We start from the raw sequence: 26104 nt of genomic DNA on the forward strand, positions 1-26104 counted from the left end.
CATCTCCAGCGTTCATGAAACTGAACTAAGTGTTCTTCAATTTATTTCTGTTTTTTCAACTAAGTTGTGCTTTGAAATGGTTGAGCAGGGGAGGGACCAGCATGCCCTCGAGGAAAACCCCGGGGCAAAGGTGAGATCACAGATACATAATGTTAAACAGTGAGTTCTAGAAAGAAATACACTAGGCTTAAAACAAACCACTTTTAAACTGAGTATCTTCCAATATTTTTCAAAGTCCTCTGGCAGTTGAGGTGGGGCTGAATATATGAGCAAATTCATGTATTATTCAGCAGCTGAGTGGAAGGTCAGGAATTGATTTCATTTACTCTGTGTGCTGTGAAGAATTTCAGGACAGCAATTCAGCAGGTTTATTTCTTTGTGTAGGTCTGTCTTGGGGTGACAATGCTTGTATCCCCAATCATGTGTTCTGTTGGTGTTGAATATTAAGTTCTGCAGCTCTAAAACTGGTTCCAGGAGTGAAGAGGGAAAGAAGAGGTGCAGAGTTTGTTATCAGATGCTGCTCTTGCTCCCCCACATCCTTCACACAGACTGTGTTGTCTGCAGTGGACAGCAGGAGAGAATTCTCCTTTGCTCTTTGTTAGTTTTTCTAGCTAGCTGAGGGAAAGAAGCTCCCTGGACTGTAGACTAAGATTTTTTCCTTTTTCTTGGAATTGTTTGAATTTGCTTTGGACTGAAAACCCAGAAGAGCAGCAGGAGGCCACACCTGTGGCCCACCTGGGCTGTGACATTTCCCAGCACTGGAGGGACTGAGAGCAGTCTGAGTGAGCTGGGCTGCAACCCATGGAAGGGACTCTTCTGAATTTGTCATCTCTTCAGAGCAGCAAGAGGTTTTACTGTTTGATATTGTTCCATTTTGTGCTGGGAAGTGCTTTGCCTATTAAATAAACAGGTTTTTTTTTTCCACTTCTCTCCAAGGAAATATTTCCACTAACAAGTTCCCTAGAGAAACCCCATTCAAAAGTTTCCCTAAACCAGAACAAGATCCCATCCTCTTACACAACCACAGAAACTCATCCTTCACATGGCTGTATGTATATGGCCCTCCAAAACCCTGCTGCAATTCAGACCATGTTGAGATCTCATATGTTTTCATAGGCTTCAAGCTTTCCCAGGTGTCCTGGTTTGGAATACAGGTCTCTGCTAAGAAAGGCAGGAGCCTCTCTTTGAAATGGAGAATGTAAACCCCCTCCCTCCAAATTATTATAATTTTGAAATTAAGGGGCTCTCAGGCAAAGATATGGGAAATAGGAATAACAGTTCTTTACTAGGAAAATTAAAATAGGAATACAGTATTGCAAAGAACAACCCCAAAACACTGACAGAGTCAGAATACAACCTGACACCCCATCAGTCAGGTTGTTGGTAGCAGTCCCATTCAGTGGTGGCTGCATCCCCCTGCAGTGGCAGATGTGGCTCAGCTGGAGCAGTGCTCCTGGAGAAGGTGCAGTTTTCCTCTGAAGGTCCAGGGATGATGTGGAAAGGTCTGGTTTTCCTCTGGAATCCAGTGGGAAAGGCTGCCCTGATGTTCCCAATCTCAGTTTTCATCTAAGTAGGAAAGGCTTGGCTCCTTCCCCTGGGTGGAGCATCTCCCAATGGGATGATGTAATTTTATCAGTCATACAGTGGGGTTCAGTGGCCCGTTAGCACATGATATTTTCCTGGAGGGAGCATGGGTTGTGGAGAAGATAAAGATGGCTGCCCCACCTGGTTTAACAGATGGTGATGGAATACATACTTTTGGTCACATCCTGTATTGCAACCTAAGACACCAGTTTATAATTTTATTTCAGTTTTCAAGGTTCTCTGTGATGTGGGGGTTTCCAGAGTGCTTATCTTGTCTAGGATGCAAAAAGATGCAGAGAGCTGCAGCCAGACCTGTACTACCCCATCACCACTGCCATTTTAACCTGGAGATGCCTGATAGTTCAGGGCATGCTGAGCATGATAGAAAACTCTTTATATTGACACTGAAGCATGACAATAGGACAGATATTTTTCTCCACACGCCTTGTAAATGCTGTCTCTTTCTTCCTCTCACCACTATTTAATCAGATGCAAAAATTAGTTATTAATTATTAATTAGATATTGGTTAATGATGCAGACATGATAGGAAATGGTGTAAACCTTCTGGCTTGTGTGTCTGGAGGAATTACAAGGTTTACAAGTGTGATAAATCATACTGCCATAACAAGGAATTTCCATGGCTGTTAGTGACTTCAACACCAATCCTTGTCCAAAACTCACCAACCTTAGGCTGTGAGTGGGAGTGGTGGAGCATGTTCAGTGGTAGCAAAGGTCTAAGCACCAAGGTAAGATCCATCTAGCAAACAGATATCTTGTATTTCGGAGTTTGAAAAGCAGTTGACGACTCCATTATGTTTAATCACAGTAGTTTCAAATTTGGGTCCAGCCTTTTGCTGTGATTAGAAGAGCTATGGGATTTTAACTGATGTCAGCTAGATTTGTTATTATACAAGCCAACTGTCTTTTGGCTCAATTGTATGGCAAATTGTAGTTCTATCTGTACTTAGAGAAGTCTGGGTTCCCCCACCTTTTCTAACTCTGAGGACAAAACCCTTGAAATCTGTGGTGCCTCTGAATCACAAGGGAGCAGGTATCAGCCACCCTTGGGAGACCCATCATCAATGACCTTTTCTATCTGTTATACTGGTGTTGTTAGTGCAGACTAGGAGTAGTGATATTGCCATGACTAGAATTGGCCTTAACCACTGCCTTGAGACAAGTCTGCATTTTTAAAAACTTCTTCCCATCTAAGTCTCTGCCTAAGAGTTTTTTAAAAATACAGATATATAGCAGAAAAATAGCATTTGACATCCAGTTTGTAATGATTTACACAGAGCTGTGTGAGGTCTTGTGCAAGGAATATTATGCTCAATATCTTTCTTAGGCATGAGATTCAGCACCAGTTTGGATCTAGTCATAACCTGTACAAATTTTGTATGGTGAAAAAATGTGAAAAATTCAAAACAAAGTATGTTCAGTGCATTGGGAGAAGATACTGCAGCTGCAGTAGGAGCATATGGAACCTCAAGGTTGATTAAGTTAGGTTCATGTTAAACCTCATTGTAAAGCAGAGGAAACCAGAAGCATGAATTTTGTGCTGGGGGTTCAAGCACATGGAATGGTGGGTTTTGGGTCTCTTTCACCCTCCTGGGGGTTGTGCTGGATCTCCTGGTCTGTGGGTCAGTGTTTGGTTTTCTGTGCAATCTCCCCGCCACCCCCTCCTCCAACATATCCTTATACCATAAAATTCTCACAACATAAGACACTTTACATTTGATAACTGCACAAAATAAATTATGGCACTTGGTTGTGCTTATTATACAAAGCTTTAATTGCTGTGTACAGTTTTAGTTTGCCTCCTTCCATTAGCCATCAAGATGTAAAATTAATTAGCAATAGAATATTTGCATTAATTAGTAAAGACTCTATAACAGCCATGTCTCCCACTCCCTTTCCCAGCCAGCCCCTCAGTGCCTGGCCAGCTCTTCCCTAGCCCAAGCCTCGGTGGGATTTCCAGGCGTCACGGCAGCTGCATTTGCCATCCATGTCCAAACCCAACTCGCTTCTCCCAACACTTTTGCAGTCCAGCTTGTGATTGACCCATCTCAAGAATTCTTGCAGACTCTTTTTAAAATGTGAGAATTTCGTTTCTGCCATCTTTGAGCAGCTCTTGTCATTGGAGGATTCCTAAGAGCAAAAAGGAGGTACTGATGCATGAGTTACAGATGCTGCATTCTGTCTCAGCTCACTGGGATGGAGGAGGACACTGTCCTTCATACCCCCAAAACCATTTCACACAATTCTTAGAAATCATTAGTCATTAGCTATTTCTCTTTGACTTTCACAGTACTGCAGACTTCTCTCTGTTGATTTTGGGGGGCAGAGGAATCATCTGCCAATTTGGAAGGTCAAAAACATTTCTGTCACAATAACAAATCCTGGGGACTGTGAGGGAATGTGGGACATTGGCTGGGTCCCAGCACAATCCCAGCTGCAGCCATGTGAATGACTTGTTGGTTGGATGACAAACTTAGACATGGCTTATTCTGGCAGCTGCAATACATAGAAAATTGATGCTTATCTGGTTTTCTTCCTGAAGTCTGCTTCTCTGTTGCAGGGGATTACCTAAACACAGTTACTGTTGGAAATTCAGCCACTGGTCCATGCAAACCATATTTTCTATCCCTTAATTTCTGTCATTCTCTCTTTTGGATTCAAAAGGCAGATTTTTTCTCTGTAAATCTCCCTAATTGTCTTTCCTGAAGGACAAGCTGTACAGGTCATTATTAATCGCACCTAATAGATAATCTTCATTACATCAGGTCTAACTGAGCCATATTGATATGGTCTCTGTAAAAATGAATTTGTGCATGGGAGAGAAAGCTTGGTATCCTTCCCTGGGCCTGCAGCTGGTTCAAAATTAAAAATTACTGATAATTTATTTGATAAAATGTGAGTGTGGTAAATCACCTGGTTTAAAAAACCCTGGATAAATAGATATTTGCAAGAAAATATTTGAAACTCAAATCAAGCAAAAAGTAGAAGCTTACCTTCAAAATATGGCAGATGTTTTCTAGCTTTACCATATCTGTCTTCACTTTGCTCATGCATGTCCGTTCAGGAATCTTTTTTAGTTCATGAATAAACATTTCAGTGTTATTATGTGCACAGCTTAGTTTCTAGGAGAAAAAGGGGAAACATATAGTGTTCTAGTTTGCAACAAGAAAGCTTTTCTTTCTTAAAAGAACCGTTAATAAATCATATTGAATATGCCATTTTTCCCTCTGGAAATCTAAACTTCTTTCATTCTTTTTAGTATTTCCTCTTTCCTTCCTTTTTGCCAGAAGTGAGGACAGTTTTCATAACTGTTATAGCTGGAAACTTTGAAATAAAAATGGTCCAGTTTCTGTCAGTGGAGGTTGTGACCACACTTGGAATTTGATTCAATCCATCTAAGTCAGAGAATGATTAATTTTTTCTTAGCTTTTGAGGTAGGACACTTAGAGGGAGCTACATTAAACATTTTCTTTATATTGCCAGTTCTTTGAAGATCAAACTTTGCAATCACCAACAGAAATTTCTCTGGAAAAATATTAAAAAGAACTGATAAAAATTGAGTTAGGGCACAATTATCTTTAGGAGCAATTAGGATGGTTACTACTCACATTCTAATAATCTTTTTAAAATAGGAGATTGCATTAGTATTTTGGAGCACCACTTAGATCTGTAGCAATAACAGCTTGCTTTAAATGTCCTCAGACTTGCTACGCCAGAGGTTACACTCCAAGTTCCCTTTGGGAACTCCAACTGAAAAGAATAGAATGGAAGCAACAGGTTCTTACCTTTATGTGAAGCGGTCTGCAGAAATTCCCCTGGAAACAATAGAAGTCTGTTAGTCACAAACTGGAAATCATCTCAAAAAGTAAATCTGGTGAGAGGGAAGTGGGGAAATTATTTACATTTATGAATTCATTTTCAGCCTCGAGCAAACAAAGCATTTCATTAATTAATGCGCGTTTAGTATGGTTCGACAGATGAGGCATTTCTTTCTGAGGGAGAAAGTAACTGGACACCCCAGAGCTCAATAGTAGCAAGAATACATGAAGATGCATTTTAAAGATGTTAGTTCGGGAGCTTGACCCCTGTTATCTGAAAAGGGCTTTGAATTCAAGCACTTCTCTCGGCAGATATGAAGCTGGCTTATATAGAGAAGCTGAGTAAATGCAGGATGTGATTACTATCTTATCTCATTCATAAATCATTCAAATCAGACAACAACAACAACTCGAGCAGTTGAATTATCAACATATCAGATTTGAGAAACTTTTAAGATTAAAGTTCTGGTAAATTTCCTAAAATGAGCTCTAATTTCAGAGCAATTCTTGAATGCAAGAAAAAGTAATGTGTAAGGGCGTGAATATCATAAAAGAACAACAGAATAATAATAAAATCATAGAATGGTTTGGGTTGGAAGGACATTAAAGCTCATCTTGTTCCAGCCTCCTGCCATGGCCAGGGACTCCTTCCACTAGATCAGGTTGGTCAGAGCCCCATCCAGCTTGAACTTGAACACTTCCAGGGATGGGACAGCCACAGCTTCTCTGGGCAACCTGTGCCAGGGCCTCACCACCCTAACAGGGAAGAATTTCTTCCTAACATCCAATCTAACCCTGCCCTCTGTCAGTTTGAAGATATTCTTCTTTGTTCTATCAAGGAAAATATCTGAGGAAACTAGTAATAATGCAGCATGAAGGGGACTGCTTCACCTCTGATAGCACTACATCTTATATTTCTGTAAATTCAGCACCTCTGGAGCTAATGCCAGCTAAAGATGGAGCCCATAGGACCTAATTAATCATCTACATCCCTGCAGTGTGACTTGGATAAGCATGGAGGGCAGAGGGGGCACAGATATGTATAGCAGCCTTGCAAATCTGACCAGATGACTTTTCTAGAGCAAATGTCATCTCTTTGACCTGAAAAGAAAATGAAAAGCTGTTTGTTCATTGTAAGTAGTAAGTGTGAGAGCTGTATTTTATCTTGGCATAATTGATTTGTATGACAATTCTGTGCAAATCTGCAGTCTCAGGTGACAACTACAGCTTCTCCTTCTCATGGGGCAGGGAATGTTTGCTTCTTTATTAATGACACTTCAGCTCTTAGGTAACACATCCCCAAGGTAATGAGGTGATTTATATGGGGACATTGTTAGTAAATAATTAGCCAGAAGGGCTGCAAGGACAGTGCCATATTGTGTGGTGGCCTGTCAGGGGTGCTTTAGGGTGGGACCCCAGAGTCCCATAGGAGGGAAGCCAGGGCTTTCAGAGTAACTGAGGCTCTCCCAACACCATCAGCTCAGAACAGGTTGAAGCCATGAGGGAGTTTTCTTGCAAACATGAAGGCAATGCAGCTCTAAAGACAAAAAAAGGTAATTTGTTCTATGCTGGGTAGCAATTAGTGTTACAGCCAAAGAAGTGTCATCAAGGGAGCTCTGAGTGTGAAGTTATTTCCAGCCACCAAGGAGAAGGAAATCACTCATCATCAGCATTGGTACCAACCATGTCTGGCAGTGCAGTGGGAGGTTTGTAACCTTCCCCAAGACACCTGGGCAGTCTCACCTTGTTCTGTGCTCAGGAACATCCCTGGCTCCAGCAGAGAGCTGGGAGGATCTCCTTGTTCAGTGCCAGAAGCAACACACTTGGCAAGTGCTCTTTGGGAAGAGCCAAGCTCCCAGCAGGAGCACCAAGCTTTGCCAATATCCCTGTCAGCCTGGGCCAGTTGGTATTAGGGTCTCTCCTAAATATTTCCTGTATAGGCCGGTTTCCATTCTAAGTCTGTATTTGATTTGTAGATATGTCATTTCATAGAAAATGCACAGAATTGGTAGATGAGTTTTTCTAGGTTTGATTAGGGAAATTTTGTGTTGAGTCAGAGATATGTTTCCTTCTGGACAGTATTCTAAATAATAATAATAACAACAACAATACTACTACTACTATAGGAATATGAATATTTGAGACTGGATGATGTTCCAAGTTCTTTGAGTATGTTTTGGGTTGTCCCTACTATGAAAACAAGTTGGCATGTTAATCATAGCCACATTATTCACTGTTCATTTACCTGCTTTGCAAACTGGAGAAGTTATTTACATTGCTATGTGAAAGGTTCTTGTAGCAAAATGCACATGGGAAAGGGTTGCCATGGATGTACTTTCCAGCACTGTTTTGGTTCAGCTCTCTGATGAGAAGCCTGAATCATTCTCTCAAAGGGCAACATTCTAGTGTCAAGCTGCTCTTGGCCTGTTGTCCAGCCCCTGTCATTTCCCAGCTAAGCTGTTCTGAGACCAAGTAGCTTTGGGCATCTCTTTTCAGCTGACAGCCTGAGGCAGAGTACATTAAAATGAGTTACCAAGATGAAAGTTTAAATGTACTAAACTAGCAGACCAAAAGATGCAAAACATGTATATAATCTACTAAAATGCCTTTGTACTTTCTCCTATGTGAGTTTCAGCATCTGTTGGTCACACAAGGAAGCCCATTCTGCTCCTCATCTCTGGAGGTTGGAGAAATCAGGGAAGGACAGTCTCCTTTAGCTTCTCCCACTTCTGTCTGGATTATTTGCTCCAGAGGCGGCTGTGGGCAAGTTCAACCATCTTACTGTTTACAAGGATTTGATAACCACACCCAGCAGACACAAAGCTCTATGTGGGCTGTATGTTCACCTAAGGCCTTAAGCAAATATTGACACCTTCTAAACCCATTTATCAAATCATTTTTGCACCAGATACCTTTTGGAAAAGTGTCACTCCTTTTAATATACACCTACGTGGAAAACATCCTCTGCCTTAATGTCAAATAGCTTTGAAGTTGCTGGGGAGAAGTAGTAAGATGTTATCAATAGGCTCATGCTCAGAGAGCACCTCCCTGGGCACAGGATGAATCTTTTGGTGATGCTGCAGTAGTGGGTGTGGGTGCTGAGCCCTCATGCCTGCACTGACTCCTGCTTAAAGCCAATCTTCTCTTAGGAGCTGTGGGGCCTGACAGAATTGTTTTCCTTTCAACTCTTTCTATAATGAGAGGTGAGAATCTCCTCTGCTTTATTAAATTCTTTTAATCTATAGGTTTTTATAAAAACATGTTTTGTACCAAAAAATCTCTAATCAGCACTGCTAATGTTTTTACCCAGCTGAAGATTTTCAATGCTGTTGGCACAGGGACTTTTGAGAAGCTGGGATAAACAAGCAGAACATCAAATTTCTCAAAGTGATAAAAAAATATTTGACATTAAAATCTGAGAGTTGTGCACGTCGGGGATGCTTTATCAGTGGGTTTGGGTACTGCAGGGGGACTGAGGCACACAAGCCATTTTTCTGGCTCGCTCAGAAAATAGCTCCTCTGAAATCTTCCTTCACCTTTCTGTGAACCCCTGAGCTCTTCAGAATAATACTGAAAAAAAGATGATTAAAAACCTGAATGGATAACTCACAGGCTGCCCTTCTTTCTACGGATCTCCTGTGGCTGATGCCAGCGCTGTGGTGGGTCAGGGCTGCCACCTAGAGAACAGCCAGGGCCACTTGCACTTGTCTTCGGAGCCCTCTTTTGGGAAGGAAAGCTTTGCCAAACCTCACACGGGCTGTTTGCCTGCAGCAAATGCAGCAAGGAGGGGCTGCCTACTCTGAGACTTATCCCAGCCTAAGGGCTGAGGGGTCGCCTGGGGGAGATGAATAACAGTGATAACAATTGGAAAGACAGTGTCTGGGAGTGTGTGTCTGCTGTTCTCCAGTTCTGAGGGAAACATTACTGTGAGATCATAGAATCACAGAATAGTTTGAGTCGGAATTGACCTTAAAGCTGATTAAGTCCAGGCTCCTGCCATGGGCAGGGACACCTCCCACTATCCCAGGTTGCTCCAAGCCCCATCCTGCCTGACCTTGGACACTTCCAGGTATGGGGCAGTCACAGCTTCTCAGAGCAGCAGTGTCCCACCACTTTCTGATCTTCCCTCCATGAGCAACAGTCCTGACCTATTACTTTGCATATCTCTCCGAAGATTTCTGCTAAAAAAATGCAAAATTTTCTTTGGAAGCAAACTTTTTCTATGTTTTCCTCTCTCACTCACAGGATCATGGCCCCTTCACCCCTCAGAAGATTAAACATTCCTCTCTTTTGCACCCAGTGCCAAAGGAGACAGCAGCTTTTCAGTGTGTAGGATTGTGGTCCTGCTCCCCAAACAGCTTTCAGCCTTTGAGCTGGAGGTCAGCACCAGCCCTCTCAGACCCTTTTCAGCAGGCTGTGTGCCTGTCTGGGGGTGATGGCAATGTTCCCTCGGGTCCCTTGTAAGTCCTGTTATTACAGGAGTTACAGGCTCCATCCCAAAGCACTGATGTACCCAGGGTCGCTTTCTTTCTGCCCTCTCACCCCATCACAGGACGAGCTGCTTTGACCTAAAGCCACTAAAAATGTCAAGCTTTTATTTTTTTCATTCTGTATTTTTGTAGCTATTGGTTGATGTTTTATTCCTGACTATTCTGGGGTGGCAGACAGATGATGATTGAACCTGGCTTGTGGTCTTTTGCCTGTTCACACAGTGACTACTGTTTCTTTCTTCCCCCACACTCAAGAAACTCCTCTTCAGGTGTTGTTACAAAAATTGCCTAATTTCTCAAAAATGTGGGCTGCCTGCAGATTCCAGCATGGATATCTCTGCCTCTTCAACCTGCTTTTCCTGCAGATACTGTGTTGTTTGGTGTATCCCACAGGCACACCATGGCTTGCACAGCCATTGCTCTGCTAAATTCTCCATGAATCATGTGTTTTAGGGAAATTCTTTGTAGGTGCTCAGTGATGCCTGCAAAAGTACATAAATGTGATGGGCTGGGTTTGGATTGCTCAGAGGGGAAGATGTGTGTCCAACAACCCTGATGTCCCTGTTAGTTTCCCCATCAGAGCCCCAAGAAGGATTTTTTTCTGTTGGCTATATTTTGCTTTCTTCTGCATGGGTGAATCTTCCTGAAATCAGAAAATCTGACTGGATGGTAAAGAGGAGATGTTGGAGGGAGATCTCCATTGTGAAATGAAAGCAAAGAAAGAAACTAAATCCTGATGCACTATTTCAGTGCTACTTTTGCCCAAATTTGAAAACAGTTGTGGTATTAGGTGGTATCTAGGCCTAAGGATGGTGATTCTCTACACAATTTTTTGTCATTCATCTATAGCCTATATAATAAACTCAAAGATTTCTGAGTATAATACCCTGCTGACACTGTCATGACCTCACTGGTAAGAGACATCTCTTCAATCAATCGAAATTATTTTTAGATAGAATGTTCCTTACATCACCATAAGTTTGTATTTATGTTTATATTATAAAATTTATTCTATAGATATCAAACATATCAAATATTATACAACCGATATATTTTATATCTAAAACATATATATTAAGTATTATTAATATTTATATTTATATATAAAATGTCTGTGTTCTCATGTTGTATGTGCCACAAAAGAAAAACTGCCAGTTCTGCCTTTGTGCAGGGAATTTATTTTGCATAGATTCCGTTAGAGTTTGGGTACATTTAATAGAGTTCTGCATACAAGTTTCCCAAGTACTTAAACATAAAAAAATGTACAAGTGCAGTGCTAGCAGCACACAGCTGTAATGAGAATGGTCATGCTTACACAATTTTCACTTCACATTTTTAAAATTTTAAAACAATTGTCACTGCATTTGTGGCATAATAAGAGTCTTCAGTTAAAAGAAGTATCTAAGTATAAAAAAAATATTTTAAAATTATTTTTAAAAGTGCATTCTTTCATAAGACTGTGCCCTGAAAGTGCCTCATCCTCCTAGAGGAGAGGTGGAGGTGCTGAGTGACATGGATGGCTCTGTTCCACAGATTTGCCTTGTTCTGGCTCTGAGATCACTTGGGTGATGCAGAGCTGGGCCCTGGGGCTGTGGCTTGGAACAGCATGTAAGAGAAATAGTGTGACAGCAAACCCCAAACTGGATCCCCAGAGCAGCTCTTCTAAAGCAAATAATTACTGTATTTCTTCATTGTAAAAAATAAATAATTTGAAGTTTCTCTAAATAAATATAATAAATAAATAATTATAGACATTCAAATAAATAACAGCTTCCAATAGCACTGCTTGAAGGAGGATATGCTAAGCTCAGGTCGTCTGGCCCTCTGGACAGGTGCCTTGCACTCCTTTGAAGCTTAGGTTGTTTCCTCTGGAAGAGCATTGTGCCCCAGGAACCTTAATAAATATTCCAAATTGGTGAAAAAATCATAGTCTTCCACTGCCTTCCAGTGATGTTCCTTGAGGGCAGACTGAAAGGATAGAAGTGAAAAGAATCAGCACATGTAATTCACATTCTGTTCTTTGACTAGTTTTTTTTTTCCTTAATTATTAATTTTAAGACCACAAAGGCTTTCATGAAGATTCTGGGGTTTGAATGGCTGAGGAATGTTACATGTTCCATCTTGTGCAGCTGTTTCTCAGCCAGGGCTCCAGTTCCCACCTGCACCAGGACACCTCCACTTTGTGATGGGCTTTGTCTCAGCAAGGAGACATTGGGAAGAGGTGAGCAGAGCAGAGGAGGCACTGGGGCCATGGCCAAGTCCCAGCTCTGGCTGAAAGCTGCTCCCATTGCTACACAACCAGAAGGCAGTGGGTGCTTTGCTCAGACACTTGTTCTCAGTGCAGCCAGGAAAAAACCTCAGAATCCTTTGTGGTCATCTAAAACAGGAGCAAACAGCAAGCAGGGAATCAGCCCAAACATACCGTCCACCCGGTGCATGACTTTCCATAAGCCTGGATCTTCTTCAGGTTCAGAGCTATGAGTCTCTCCATACTCTCTTTGCTGTTTTTTAGGGCTTCAATAAATCCTTCCAGATAGATGGTTACATTCCCTCCTGCCTCCATTGTGTTGTTCTGGAATAACAAAGTTTAGTGATTTTGTCTTTTCTGTTCTGTATTCCTGGCAGAGATTACATGGCATTAATGCAGTCAAAATGCTTGCTACAAGAAATAATCTTGCACAATGATTTGAGGCAAAAATTGCATAATAATTATTATAGAATTATATAATAATCTGTAGAGCATAGAAGCAGTTGTGCAATCCAGTGTTTTCCTTCTGCTGAAGGCTGATGTTACCTTCAAAAGTTACACAGGGAGTCTATGGAGGTGGAACTAGGCATGACTGGGTACCATTTGTTTTTTTAATTGCCTCCTTTGTTGACTCAGGCATGGGAAGGCAGTGATTCTTAGAGGAATCTTTAACCTCCAGCATTGCTACCTGGGCTTTGCCTGTCCTGAGCTTCCCCATGAAATGCACTGCTGATGCCAGTGCTGGCACTAGTCTCTAACAACATAGGTATTTTTTTCCCAAAAAGACAAGAAAACAGCCTGTTCCCCACTTTCCAATGGCAGTAAGGCAGCTGTCTCCATCTGACTCTGGAAGACAGTCAGTTCATTGTCTACCTGTGAAAGCAGAGATAACTAATTCTGGGAGCCAGCTGTTCTGCACCGCTGTACTGACGGCAGAGCCCTGAGCTGGTGTTTCAGGGAGATCTTTGTTTGATAACTCTGAAGGAAGCAGAGCCATGCATGTGATCTCTCAGCACATATAACCCCACCATGGTACACCCAGAAAGCTGAAAAGGTGACTTGGCTGCCATTTAAGACCTGACTTAAGAGCACAGGGGCATCCTGAATGGTCTATAACTACCTCTGCTTTCCCCCTCCTTCTCACAAAGCAGCTAGCCGCCCCACAAGCCCCCAGCACTGCAAAGTGAACCACAGAGAGATCTTACCAGAGGCGTGACTTTGCTGCTGCCCTGGAAGAGATTGGTAAAAATCACATTAGCAGGTTCTCCACTAACATAGAAAGTCAGACACAGGGCACAGAGAAAATGGACCAACCTTAGAGGTCAGGTTCTGAACGACTTGGATGGTTTCCTTGAAGAGGGCGCTGTCAGGGCAGGCTCTGCCTGTGCTGTGTGGTGCAGGGGACACCAGGCACAGCACTGACAGCATGACCCCAAGCAGGCAAAGCATTGTGGCAAGGGACTGTGCTCCCCTTCTTGGGCTGGCTAATCTGCCTCCTGGCTGCCTCTTATATGTGCTGTGGTGCAAGGAAGTGATTAATACCTCACCACAAAAAATGCTTGAGCTGAAGGCGAGTAGTCACCTGTAGAATGGAAGCTGTTAGTTTCTTATCTGATTGAGGAAACTACATGTTTCTAAAATAAGGACTCCCCCAGAAGTTCAGTGGGAGCTATGTAATTTGAGCCATTCTGATTTTAAACGCTGAAGCATTTTTATGAAATCATATTGTCTAAAAATTGATGGAAAGTAACTGTCTCTTGAATCTTTACATCCATATTTGCCCTATTTAATATTGCAATTACATTAAATCATACTCTCACTTCTACTAATTAGTTTTCTGCCCTTGTTCTGTGTGCTTGTCATTAGAACCCCACAAATTACTCAATGGTACCATGCTCAGATAAAAATGAAAATTTTGAGACTACTGACACCCTGCAGACCTGTACAGCAGAGAGGGACCAGCCATGGACTGCTGGGATATCTCAGTGTCTTGGGGGGACAGAAAAGCAGCTCCTTTGCTCCTTCTGAGGAGCATTTGTCCTCCTCCAGCTGCAGGTGTCTCTCCTGTCTCCTAATCCCCCATCAAGGCTGCCTTTGACCCTGCTGCACAGCTCCTCTTCACTCATCCCAAGAGGAATGAACACCACACCAGGATTACACCTGCAGGACTTCAGCTCTTTACTATGCAAAAATTTAAATTATGCTATTTCAATCCTGCAGCAGTTTTGTTATGTAACTTACATTCTTTAATGTGCATTAAGTTTTCTTGACCTTAAAAAAACTCAAGTGGTACATGGCTAGAGAGACTGTTTTGTTTGTGCTTTTCCCCTGAGGCAAGGCAGGTGACCCCACACACAGGTGCCATCCAAGCTGATGAGAGCCCAAATGCTGCTTTTTCCACATTCATAGCATTTTCCTACTGGTCCCTAGGCTGATGTTTCACAGAACACATAACTTCATTGGTCTCCTTGCATGATATTAATTAACTCAGAGGACACTGTCTTGTTAGTTACAAACCAGCTTTTGCTGCCAGGCACTTCTCTCCCCTGAGGAGCCACCTTGTTCAGTTTTTTGTTTTCACTAATTTTGTTAATTTTTTGGTGAGTGAGACATCTCCCCAGCTGTTCTCCACAGCTCAGCCTTCAGGAGCTTTTGCTGGATGAGCCACCCTGAAAGCAGCAGCTGGGTGGAGAGCAGAATGTACTCCCTTTCCTGCACGCCCTGGATATGCTGCTATGGGACCTGGGGTAGTTTTCCTGCCTTGCTGGAGTCACACTCATATTCCCAATGTTTCCCTGTAGTCAGAAGATTGTCTTTACTCCAGAGTTGAGGTTAACCCACTGTGTGTTACCTTAGTGGGGCAGCATCCATTGCAATACTGTCTCTGCCTTGTTCTATTCAAGGGATTTGCCTCAATTCAGGCAGTGTCAAATACCAGTCTCTGTGGTGCACACAGGCCTCTTTAAAAAAAATCCTGTTGTTTTTTTATTTTAATGAGTTTATGAGTAGTGTGGGCCCTGTCAGTGAACCTGTGCATTGCACACCTCAGGAAGCAGAATTCCACCTGGAACTCAGGTGTTTACCCCCCTCTCTGGGTGCCAGGACTGTCCCTGGCACTGCTGTGGCCGTGGAGATAAAATAGATTAAACAGATTACAGCATGGTTTAAAGAGAAGGAAGGATTGTAGGTATTGAATCATAGAGCCATAGAATGGGTTGGGTTGGAAGGGACTTTTAAAGGTCAATTTGTTCCAACCCCTTGCAATGACCACTAGACCAGGTTGGTCAGAGCCCTATCTAACCTTACCCTGCTGGCACCATAAATTGTAGCCAGGTTCAAAGTTCAGGGAATTTCTTCCCTTGGAAATAGCAGGAGGAGCTAAGGCTGCAGCTAAACCTGTCGGTGGGCACTGAAGATTTTGCTCTTATCTCTAAAATATCTGAAGAAATGAGAGTTTCTGCAGAGAGGGCAGAAGGGAAAGATGTGGGCAGGATGGACTTTTACTGCTGGAAAAACCAAATTGTGAAGTTGGGACTCCACCTTTTACTCTTTATTCTTTTTAAAGCCACTAATGACATGCAAATACTTTCTTAGATTGCAGCCAGGGTGGAAAAAAAAGGGGTGATAAAACCAGAAAGGAAGATGGAACTTGTGGTCTACTTGTGTACGTACATTCAGCAGTCTATCTCACACACACCAACTCTTTTGCAAATATTCACTCAGAGGTGAAACTACTGTGACCACCCTGCTCCCCTCAAGGTTGTATCAGCATTGACCTTTCTTTCCTATTCTGTACTGAGGGGATAACTGCTGTAGGAATCTGAGAGGGCTGAATGTAGTTTCCAGTCAGGGGTCATCCAGAAGTGCCTTCATCCAACTCTGCCTCCACAAAAACATCTCACAGGAATTAGCATTGATGAGATCTAAATCACTGATATGATTTCAGTCCTAGGCAGAGCCACATGAAGTACCCATATCCTTGTCAGACATGGAATTAAATGAATGAACAGAAAATGGCCCAGCCCATTAGGAATTAACCAAAAGCTTAACATAAAATTAACCAAAAAACTGAAAAGATAATAGAAAATTAACTGAAAACTAACAGAATTTTTCACTTTTCTAAACCTGGAGAGATGGTGAGCTTCAGTTTTGTGAGCTGGGCTCTATGCAGCTAAAGTAGAAATCCTGGTGAGAAGTCTCAGCAATGATACAGAGACTGTTCTTCCCCTGTGAAGGATTTGGACAACCTCAGGTTCATCACCACACAAGTGATCATTATAAAATCATCACACTCATGTAACTCACTGGAATGGAAGTTCAGCCAGCTGAAGGGTGACACAAGCTCTTGTGAGGCTTCATGTCCTATCAGAGAAAGCAAACAGTTTTGACAGTAGTTTTACTAGTTTGTGACACTATTTCAAAGCCATCTTCTTGCTGTCATTCCTTTCTGAAAAGTTTGATCAGCACCTCCTTTCCCTCCTCTGAATATCCCTGTCACACATATGCCAAGTTCATCTCTGCACATTCTTGCACAACCTTGAAGTGTTTTGATTTGTCCCAGATGTTTTCCCCTGCCACATTTCTAGCTGGCAGCTGCACTTGCACACCTCTGAGCAGACCAAACCATCAGGCTCCTCAGCCTTGATGGCCTCCCTCTTCCCCCCCTTAGCCCTTTAACTTTGAATTAATCTTGAACTAGAAGGCTGAAATGATTTACAAAGATTTACAACGTCCTACCACAGGATTGATGCTGTGTTCCTCGATCCTGGAAGGAGTTAAACAGTATTTTATCTCTGTGGTCTGTCTCTGCAGAAGGGAGGAAGCCATGCCTCTCCCTGCCTTGCAGAGTGATTTTACATCTGCTGTCAGAAGCAGCAGAAACTGAGGTCGCTGTTGCTGGTGACTGTGCTTGGTTGCAGCAGATGTGCAGCTCTGCTGCCCAGCCCAAGGACATTCCTTTTGTATTTCATGCTCTGGCTATGGTCACTGCTCTGTGGCCAGCTGTCTGGCCAGTGGGCTGTCATCCTTGGAAAGCAGCCCTTGGAGCATAGGGCCAAGGCAGGCTAATTGGAGAGCAGAGGCTACATGTTTCATGTTTTAAAATAGGCTCAGGAGAAAGATTCTTTATTTAATCAGAAGGTATTCCCTGTGTTTGCATGACTTCTTCTGCAGCTACTCAAAAAACAATGTCTGTGAGTCACAGAGGCTTGTTCTTCCCTTGCTTGACCTGGTGGGGAATTGCATTTATGAAGTCAGAAATTAGTCCAAATCCGACTCATTCTGCATGTCAGCCTCCTGGGCCCCAGCCTTCTGCTGCAACCCCTTCGTCTGTCGAGGCTCTGCCAAGGTCTCCCTGGCTGAGGGGGGTCAACAGGACTCACTCTGTCTCCTTTAACCTGTTAAAGGCATGCTTTAGGACTCAGAACTTTTTGTAACTGCACAACTTTGGAAAAGCAAGGAAAACCTCTCTCCTTGCTCAGAGAAATATCCTGGAGATGCACAACAAATTTTCTTCCTTTCAGGAAAAACTAGAGATAAGTTGTGGATTTCAGTGTTAAATGCTAAGAAGCCAGATGCCTGTTTGATCAGAAAAGATTTCACAGGCAGCCTTGGCATCTCTCCAGCCCCAGTGAGTCAGCTTGGTGCCCATAGGACAACAAATACTACCACATGCACATTTTCACCTTTCAGAAAAAATAGAAGAGTCTTCCCTTATTTTTTGAAAGAAATTATGTCTACAGTTTTTTTGTATCTTCCCACACATAGGAAGAAATTGCAAGACATCTCTAGAATTGGGTTTATGGTGTAAAAGCCATTTAAGTTCCCTCAAGATCTCGTGTGCACCCTGGGAGCAGCCACCACCTTGCACCTCTTGCATCTTTAGGCTGGAGCTGTCACCCATGTGCAGTGACCTTGGCAGCTGTTGATGAGCATCCAGAGGACAACTGTGTATTTAATGATGATTCATTGCATTCTCAGTCATTTGTCTGAACTCAAGTGAGTCTGAGAGAAACACAGATGGTCAATCCAAAAAGTCTGTAATGGGTATTTTCAAGCCTCACCCACTGACCTGATGAAATTTGGCTCCAGAGAGGTGGTGTCCAGAAAGGGACACTTCAGTTTCAAAGACTCCATGCATGAATGAGGAAATAAAAAAGAAGTTTTCCAAAGTCTGTGGGATCATGTGTAGTATACAGGTTTGTGAATCCTGACAAGTGACTAATGAGAATTACAGATGAAAAAGGAAATAAAGTATCAACAGAAAATGAGTAACCAAATGTTTCAAAAAAAGAAAACGGGGGAATTACCCTCGTTAAGGGTAAACCCAGATCTGGCTGTTGATTGCTCCACGGGAGAGCTGGGGCTGTGCCCAACTGGTTGTGATGGCATCACCATTCTCTGCACACAGCTGAGCAGGGGAGCAGTACCATAGCTGGTCTCCATTTTTCTCATCCTTAGTGCTAAGAAATTATGGTAAGAGAATTGGTGCTGGGGTGGCAGGGGAAGGATGGAGCATGGAACAGCATTTCCTGTCCAAGCTGCTTTCTGCCAGCTCTGCCCTGGCGTAAATGAAGGGCATCCTCTGGCAGGGAGCTTCCCTGCGGGCGGGGGCACAGCTGCCTCTCTTGTGGCTGCCCTGCCACATTCCCCTGTGCAGCTATTCCAGAATCATCTACAGCCTGGAAAGTGGGACTCTAGGAGAGAGACCCTCAGACAAGCTGAAAAACATGGTCTTGTGAAGCTGATGCCTGTGTGTTGTGTGTCTCACACGTTCCCAGAGCCCAACATCTCTTGACAAACCTTCCCTCACACCTGCTTGTTGTGGTGGCACAGACAGGACTATGGCTGGTCCTGCACAGGGTGGATGGGCTTCTTCCACCCTCGGAGTGCTCAGCATGGATCTCATAAACACAGGCAAGTCTAGGTATGTGGTCTGCACCCCAAAGGAGTTTGGCAGACTGAAGGGGGTCTGCTCTGCTGTTACTGTGTGGTAAATGGGTTTTACCGTGAATAATTTCTTGTTTATCAAATAAGGAATGCTAAATATAACTCACACCTACAACTTCTAAAAGTAGCATATGGCTCTGTGCAGCATCCTTTCCCCCACTGTGCCACCAGCTCGCACATTTTGTCCCCCACTGAGGCTCACAGAGCTGCTTTTTCTGCTTTGGTGTAAGAAATGCAACAATCATTTTTTAACAGAAAATCCACTTCCAATACAAACAAACCTCGAAAGTCAAAGTCACAGCTTAACTGAGACATCCAGGGAGGGGTGTTTTGTTGTATTATGGAGATGGAAGATGCCTGTCAGGGCTGCTAGATCTGTGATGAAGCTGTTTGGGTTATCATGTTCAGGCAGCTGAGCTTTGTGCCCTGGTGCTGTCAGTGCTGGGGATAAGACTGTCTCACCTGCTGAAACCAGGCATTCCCTTCACTGCTGTTTGCACAACAGTTTCTGCTTGGCTTAATGGTATCAGCTTATTTCGGAGTCGGTATGAGATCAGAGATGACGGCAGGGCCCTTGGAAGCCCCAGCCAAATGGACTTTGGCCTTGCCAGGGCTGGGTGGTGAAGAGAAAGGGCTGTGCCAGTCTTGAGAGCTTTACAGGATGCTGCTGGCATCGTGCCTGGGACGCCTGTGACCTGCTGCCCCACTGCCTTCACCCCACTGCCTGCATCCCACTGCCTGCATTCTACTGCCTGCATCCCACTCCATTGACCCCACTGCCTGCACCCCACTGCCTACAACCTGCTGCCTGCATCCTGCAAGGCCCCAGAGCTGTCCCACCACGCTGGTGCTTTCCCTGGCCGTCTGCTGCCCTGGGCAACAGCTCCAGCTGCTTTTTCCTGTGGCCAGCCCAGTGTTGACTTAGAGTTATTTAATGCTTCACTTTTCCCTCCTGTCTGTTTGTCAGAATTTCCTGGACTGCTGTGCCAAGAATGCTGAGCCTGATTAATGTTTCCTCCATAAAATCCTGATAATCTTCTCCTTTCCATATATGTCTGATTCTGAGACTTCCCGTTTATCTGAAGGGTGAATTTAAAATATAGTGTAAACATTTAAATGCACTTTCAAATAATGTATCTGAAATATTAAACATCTCATTGCTAAAGAAAACGTTGAAATTCAGGAAGGATTTCTTCAGGGTTATTAGTCCTCGAACTAGTACAGCACTGAATGTGATGGAGCTCAGGAGCAGCGATTTCCCTGACTGTTCAACCTGAGGGAGTTCATCTGGATATTCACTCATTCCTCTGATCTTAGGAAACAGATTCAGGGTTTGGTTTGATTTCCATTTTTCACAGTTCTTACAAAAATTCAATATAAAATAACGTATGGTGGTCTTGCTCCCAGAGCCTGGGCAGTTTGTGTTATCCAGGGACAGTCAGGGCACTTGTCCCCATCCAGGGCTAGTGGCTGTTCACCCACTGTGGAGGTTTTTGAGGCTACTGGCTCTGTGTCAGGAGATGAAGTCTCTGTCCAGCCTGACTCAGCTCTGCCAACATACAGTGCATGGGGAGGTGCTGTTTGGATGCAAAGCACCTGCTTTTGTTTCAACCATTGGAAGGGTGCATCTGAAAACTGGGATGTGCTCTGCACCGTGGGAGGGGTGGGATCTGTGTAGGAGCCAATCCCTGCTGTAGCAAGCCTTGTCCAGGACCACCATGCTGTCAATAGGGAAAAACCACATTTTTGGAGGTTTCTGCAAGGGATTTCTGTCTCTGTGGGTGCTTGCCATGGTGGCTGTATGTCTCTGGCTCTTTGGGTGTTAATTTCTGCACTACCTGGGCTGTCCCTCCATCCCAATCCTCCTGGTGAACATGGATGTTTCTCAATTTTTTGGGGCTGGGAGCTCTCCACACCAGTGAAGGTGAGGGAATGGTTCTCAGCTGTGACAAGTGAAAGATCTTTTGCTCTCACACCACTGCAGGTGGGGCAGGAACATGGTGCAGCTAGGAGTGAGTTATCCCGGACAAAAGGACACATCTTAAAGGTTCAATAAAATATGACTCAGTGAAGCTGATTTCAGGACCAAGCTGCAGCAGGTGGCTCTGGGTGAAATTAGGTGAGGGCAGATGTGGGATGCTTGCCCTGATCAGGGGCATCTCCTCTACTGCTGGCAGCACCTGTTGTGTCCATCACACTTGGAAATGAAACAGCTCCTCTGAACAGTGCTGAAACCACTCATCTTTCACAAATAAAGCACTCTTAATAATGTAGGAAAATTTGTTTATTTTTGTAAATGTGCATTTACATTAATGGCAGGTTGCAAACATTCAATAACAGGTACATAAGTATAGGCAACACGTGACAGAAATCCTTAAAAAACAATCATTGCAGGAACACTCCCTTTCAATGCTCTTTTATTAAACATTAACTTTCAGGATCTTAACTGATAGCTTTACATGGGTATGCACTTTGTGAGTACCTGCCATAGCTATGACTACTTAAACAGTTTGGAAAACAAGTATTGTCTGATTCAGTTCAGTAGAATTTAGCTCACATGAGATGTGGAAACACCTCATATCAGCTGAGAAAACTTGGAGGAAAAAACAAACAAGACCTCTTTGCTTTTGTATTACCCAGCTTGGCTGGATTTATGGCTCTGCTTCAGCAGCAATAAAACATGTAGTGGTTGAAGTTACCCCCTGGTCTGAACCCTCAGGGAGAGAGTGGAGGTGGGAGTGCACAATTGAAGTGAATCTTCTCCAGTCCTGGAGCTACTTCAGGAGCCAAGGGAAGTGAATGGGCTGGGTGGCACCAATGGCCTCACCCCTGTCCCACAGACTGACTTTGACCCAGCTCTGAAAGCTCTGGTGCTGTGGCTTGGGACAGTGTGAGAAAAATTTTGTGATAGCCATCCCAAGGCAGATACCCAGAGCTCCTCCTCCCATCCCATCACACAGCAGTTTCCTAAAGCAAATACGTGAATACAGCAGCATCACAATAAATATTGCAAAGTCTCCATAAATAAATAAATAAAAAATAAAACCTGCTCTTTCATTATGAAAAAGACATAAGTTAAAATATTAAAATTATCTAAAATATATAAATACTTAAGTGCTTGTCTTTTCAAAAATGAGCGTATTTCAATCATTATAGTGAATAACTGCTGTTGTAACATCACATTTTACACACACACACACACACACACATATATATATATATATATATGTATATTTATATATATATATATGTACTCAACATATCTCTCTCTATATAAATATTCTATGGCCACATTCCTGAGGACAAGTTAATTGAGTCACAGTTTGGTTGCAACAGAGTTTGAGTTCTCCTTTTCTTCTCAGATTTGGACTAGTTGCTCTATTCAGGAAGTTTGAATTTTCTCAGAGAGCAATCTCAAGAACCTGTCTAGTGTGTCCAGGAAGTCATCCCATGTTACTTGTGCAGTCTTACATTCCTTATCAAGATCCTTTAAAAAAAAACATAACAATGTAATTCAGCCACGTGACTTGGATATCACATTTATGTCTATAGTATTTGATATCTCCACTGACAAGTGGGCTGAAATAGCCCCCAGCATGTTTTGGAGAGCCGGGTGAGCTGCCCCTGGAGGTTCCAAGGCAGGGTGATGATGTGTGGGTGACAGCTCATCACCTGGCAGCATGCACAGGTACCCTGAGCCCAGCTAATGTTCCAGCTTCTACTCACATTTGAGGGGTTTTTTCATGTTATTATCTTCCTTGCATTTGGGATTACTACAGAAAAGATATCAGAGTGTGATATAAGGAAGAAGATTGATGTATTTACACCCTTCTTAATCATATCATCTTCAGAAGAGATTTCTAGTGTCCACTGCAGCCAGCTCAGTGTCATCCCAGCTGCCACAACCCATCATTTAATAGCCTTTGCTGATTATTTTGCTTTAAGTACCACAAAGCCAAACTTACTTTGGGGAGGATGTTTTTGTAAGTGTTAAGTCTGGTCAGTTTTCTGGCAATGACTTTGCTGTAAGTGTCAAGACCTTTCAAGGTGCTAATAAAGGTTTTCAGGTGGCTGTGCATGCATCTCTCCACCTGCAGGGATAGAGAAGCATCATTTCAACAGTAATAGTTGGTAGCACATACATAAAACATAATATCCCAGGAATTTAAATACCTATGAAAAATAATAACCTACAGGAATTAAGGGCTGTATTTTCAACACTAGCTCTGATTCTGTATTCAGCCATTTACTGGACACCAAATTTAGGAAATCATAGTACAATCTATAATTTTCATTTAAGAACATGCCGGGGTCCAAAACCTCCCAACTGCCTTAAGTAAGTTGCAGGTGCCACTAGGAACTGGACATACTAAATTTGGATGTCTTCAATTCTGGAGATATTTGTTCCTCGAGGGAAAGGAGGGCCAACCCTGCATTAAGCCATCATTTCTTTATGTCTCTCTTGAAACTGGATCAGAATTGTCCTAATGAAATAAAAGTGATTATTACTGCTGGTGTGAATTTTCAACTTTTCTCCCTGAAACTAAGAGGGACTGATGTACATTTGTCTCTGTAATTAGAGATGGGCTGCTATTTCTCACTGGTACTCCTCGTGTCCTCTAGTGAAAGCTCATTTATTCACTGGATTTCTGGAAAACACAGGTCAGTGAAATGGATAGGATATGGACTAAACATCCTGTTCTAAAACTAAGGGATCAGAGTGGATTTATGGGGCTTCCAAGAGGATGCTGGTGCACATCTAAGAACTTTGCCTACTGAGAGAACTACTACAGCATTTTAGCATGGGCAGCTTTCTGTAGGTTCTTGGAAAAATTTCTCATTTCTCTAAATTTGCAAAGTTATCTTACTGCTATTAGAATTCTGAAGTGGGAAAGAAATTTGGGGATTTTAGACAATAATTTTAAATAGAAGAATGTGGATTTCTTACCATACCATTCACAGTTACGAGGCTGGGAACCTGCTCAAGAGAAAATTAAGTTAGTAAACTCAGAATAGAATCTGGAATAGAAGGGCAGCTCAGGAAAAGTTGTTCAAAATTAAGGAACTTACTGCATTTAAATTTAATTTCTTCATATCTTGGAGAATTTCTTGAATGATGAATCCCACTAAAGTCCTAGAGTGCTCCTCCTGTGGTTGTGCTGAGCTGCCCAGCACCCCCAAACCCAGCAGAGCCACAACCTGGACCAGCATTTTGAGTCAGCTCTGCTTCTCAGCTGGGTAAACTGTGTGTGGCTCTGCCTTGGGCTCTTTTATACAAACAGTGCTGCAGGAAATGATTAATATCTCACCACAAACATGCTCATGCTAAAGGGGAGGCGGGGAAGAATTACCTGAGGAGTGGAATCTGTTGGTTATTCAAATGAGTAAGAGTCTATGTACTTTCTGCATCAAGAGCTATCTTATAGACTCTGTACCTGAACCTCTTTGCAGTACGTATTTCCAAGGCAAACTGTGCAACTCTTTAGTGTGGATAAAGTGTAGACAGATGTCTGTATCCATCTGAAGTATTAGAGTATGTATTCATAGACTATACAGACACATATATAGACCAATGCCCACACAACTGTGGATGCTGGAAAACTAAATCTTGCTTTATATTAGTTTCTCAGCACTTCCAAAAATTTGGAGGTAATTTAAAGAAAATGTTCAGGTTTCCACAGAAAACTAGATTTATAGTTCTCAATATTAGTAGGTTTGCATTTTAAAAAATATTTTAAATAAAACTACCAAAGGTATTAAGTAGAATTTCTACAGGGAATTCTGTCTAATCCAGGAAATATATTACAGCCTGACTGAGTGAAGACTGAGATTCCAAGGTGTTGGTGTTTTTAGGAAAGGCACTGTGACCTCAGGAAAGATTTTTCAGCTATCTGTGGAGAAAAACTGAACAGTAACTGAGAAATTTTGCAGCCAAACTTCATTTAATATGGGTAGAGCTGATAGGACAATCTAATTATGAATATCAACTGGAGAAATTCAATAAAGAATAATTCAGAAGTCTGCTGACCTGTGAATATAAAAAGAATCAGATGTCATAAGAGCAGCTGTCCCCTGGGTTGCATTAGAGAAAGATCACCATGGATGCTGCTGCTGCAAAGAGAGGTTAGATCAACTTTACTCTGGACAGAATGGCTGTGCCATCTCTCACTGTCTTGGCCCGGGACTACAAGTGAGGATGGGAACCAAGCTGTAGTTTTCCATGCTCTATGTAGCACATGAAAAAGGTGTTTCCAAATCAGAGTGTTACAGGGATATTTATTCATTCCTGGATTACCGAGGGTGCAGTTGTGGGTGCTGGATGAGGTTGTAGCTGTATCCTGGGAAGGAAAAGGAACCCTCTACTCAGTATTTTCCCCATATCTAAAACACTTCCACAGCCAGTAGTAGATGTACACACTGTCATCCAGAAATTTTGTTAGAATGTACTTTTGTCTTCAGTATAATATTGCTGATGAAAATCCTGACTAGTACTGGACCCAGACCAGATCCTTACAGACAAGGCTAGGCACGACCTTGCAAGCTGATGATGAATTGCTTGTACAGTGATATATTTATTTCACTAATTTCAGTTCTTTTCACCTAGCTTGTTTATGAACACAAGGCTGTAGCCTTGGACAAAAATGTCAATAAATGTTTTTCTACTAACCAAAGCGGAAGTCAAGGAGCAAACTAATTTTAGCAAATCTTACATATGACATGATCTGCTTTGCTTTCTGTGTTTGTTATTGCTCTGTAGAAATGAATGAAATTTTATAATCAGATTGTCCCTTGAGCATGCTGTGCCATTATTCTGGATGGACCATGGTGAGTGATGTTCAGGGAAGGCAACATTCCCTCAGCCTATGTGCAGGTGCCCTATCACCTCCAGCTCAGGGAGCTGGATGCTCCCTTTGGTTTTCATTCCTGTATGGTCAGGTATGTTCAGGTCACACACAGTTCCTATTTTTCCATCTTTCAGATGCATTTTGTTAAATTC

The 26104-nt window shown here is 42.7% G+C and overlaps 2 protein-coding genes across 2 annotated transcripts in view; both read right to left on the reverse strand.

The window, feature by feature from the left end:
* PDLIM4 (PDZ and LIM domain 4) overlaps nucleotides 1–26104 on the reverse strand; it is a 152991-nt gene that overhangs the window by 113945 nt on the left and 12942 nt on the right. The window lies entirely within an intron of this gene.
* LOC306808898 (uncharacterized protein) lies at nucleotides 11766–13613 on the reverse strand (the record flags this gene model as incomplete). The annotated part of the gene is made up of 4 exons (XM_079319897.1): nucleotides 13474–13613; nucleotides 13365–13388; nucleotides 12334–12483; nucleotides 11766–11879 (listed from the first exon to the last, which is right to left on the reverse strand). Exons 1-4 carry the CDS (start codon nucleotides 13606–13608, stop codon nucleotides 11766–11768), a joined length of 423 nt encoding a protein of 140 aa, XP_079176023.1. The 5' UTR covers nucleotides 13609–13613.

This window comes from Erithacus rubecula (assembly GCF_903797595.1).
Source record: "Erithacus rubecula genome assembly, chromosome: 16".
In the NCBI taxonomy this organism is placed as follows: domain Eukaryota; kingdom Metazoa; phylum Chordata; class Aves; order Passeriformes; family Muscicapidae; genus Erithacus; species Erithacus rubecula.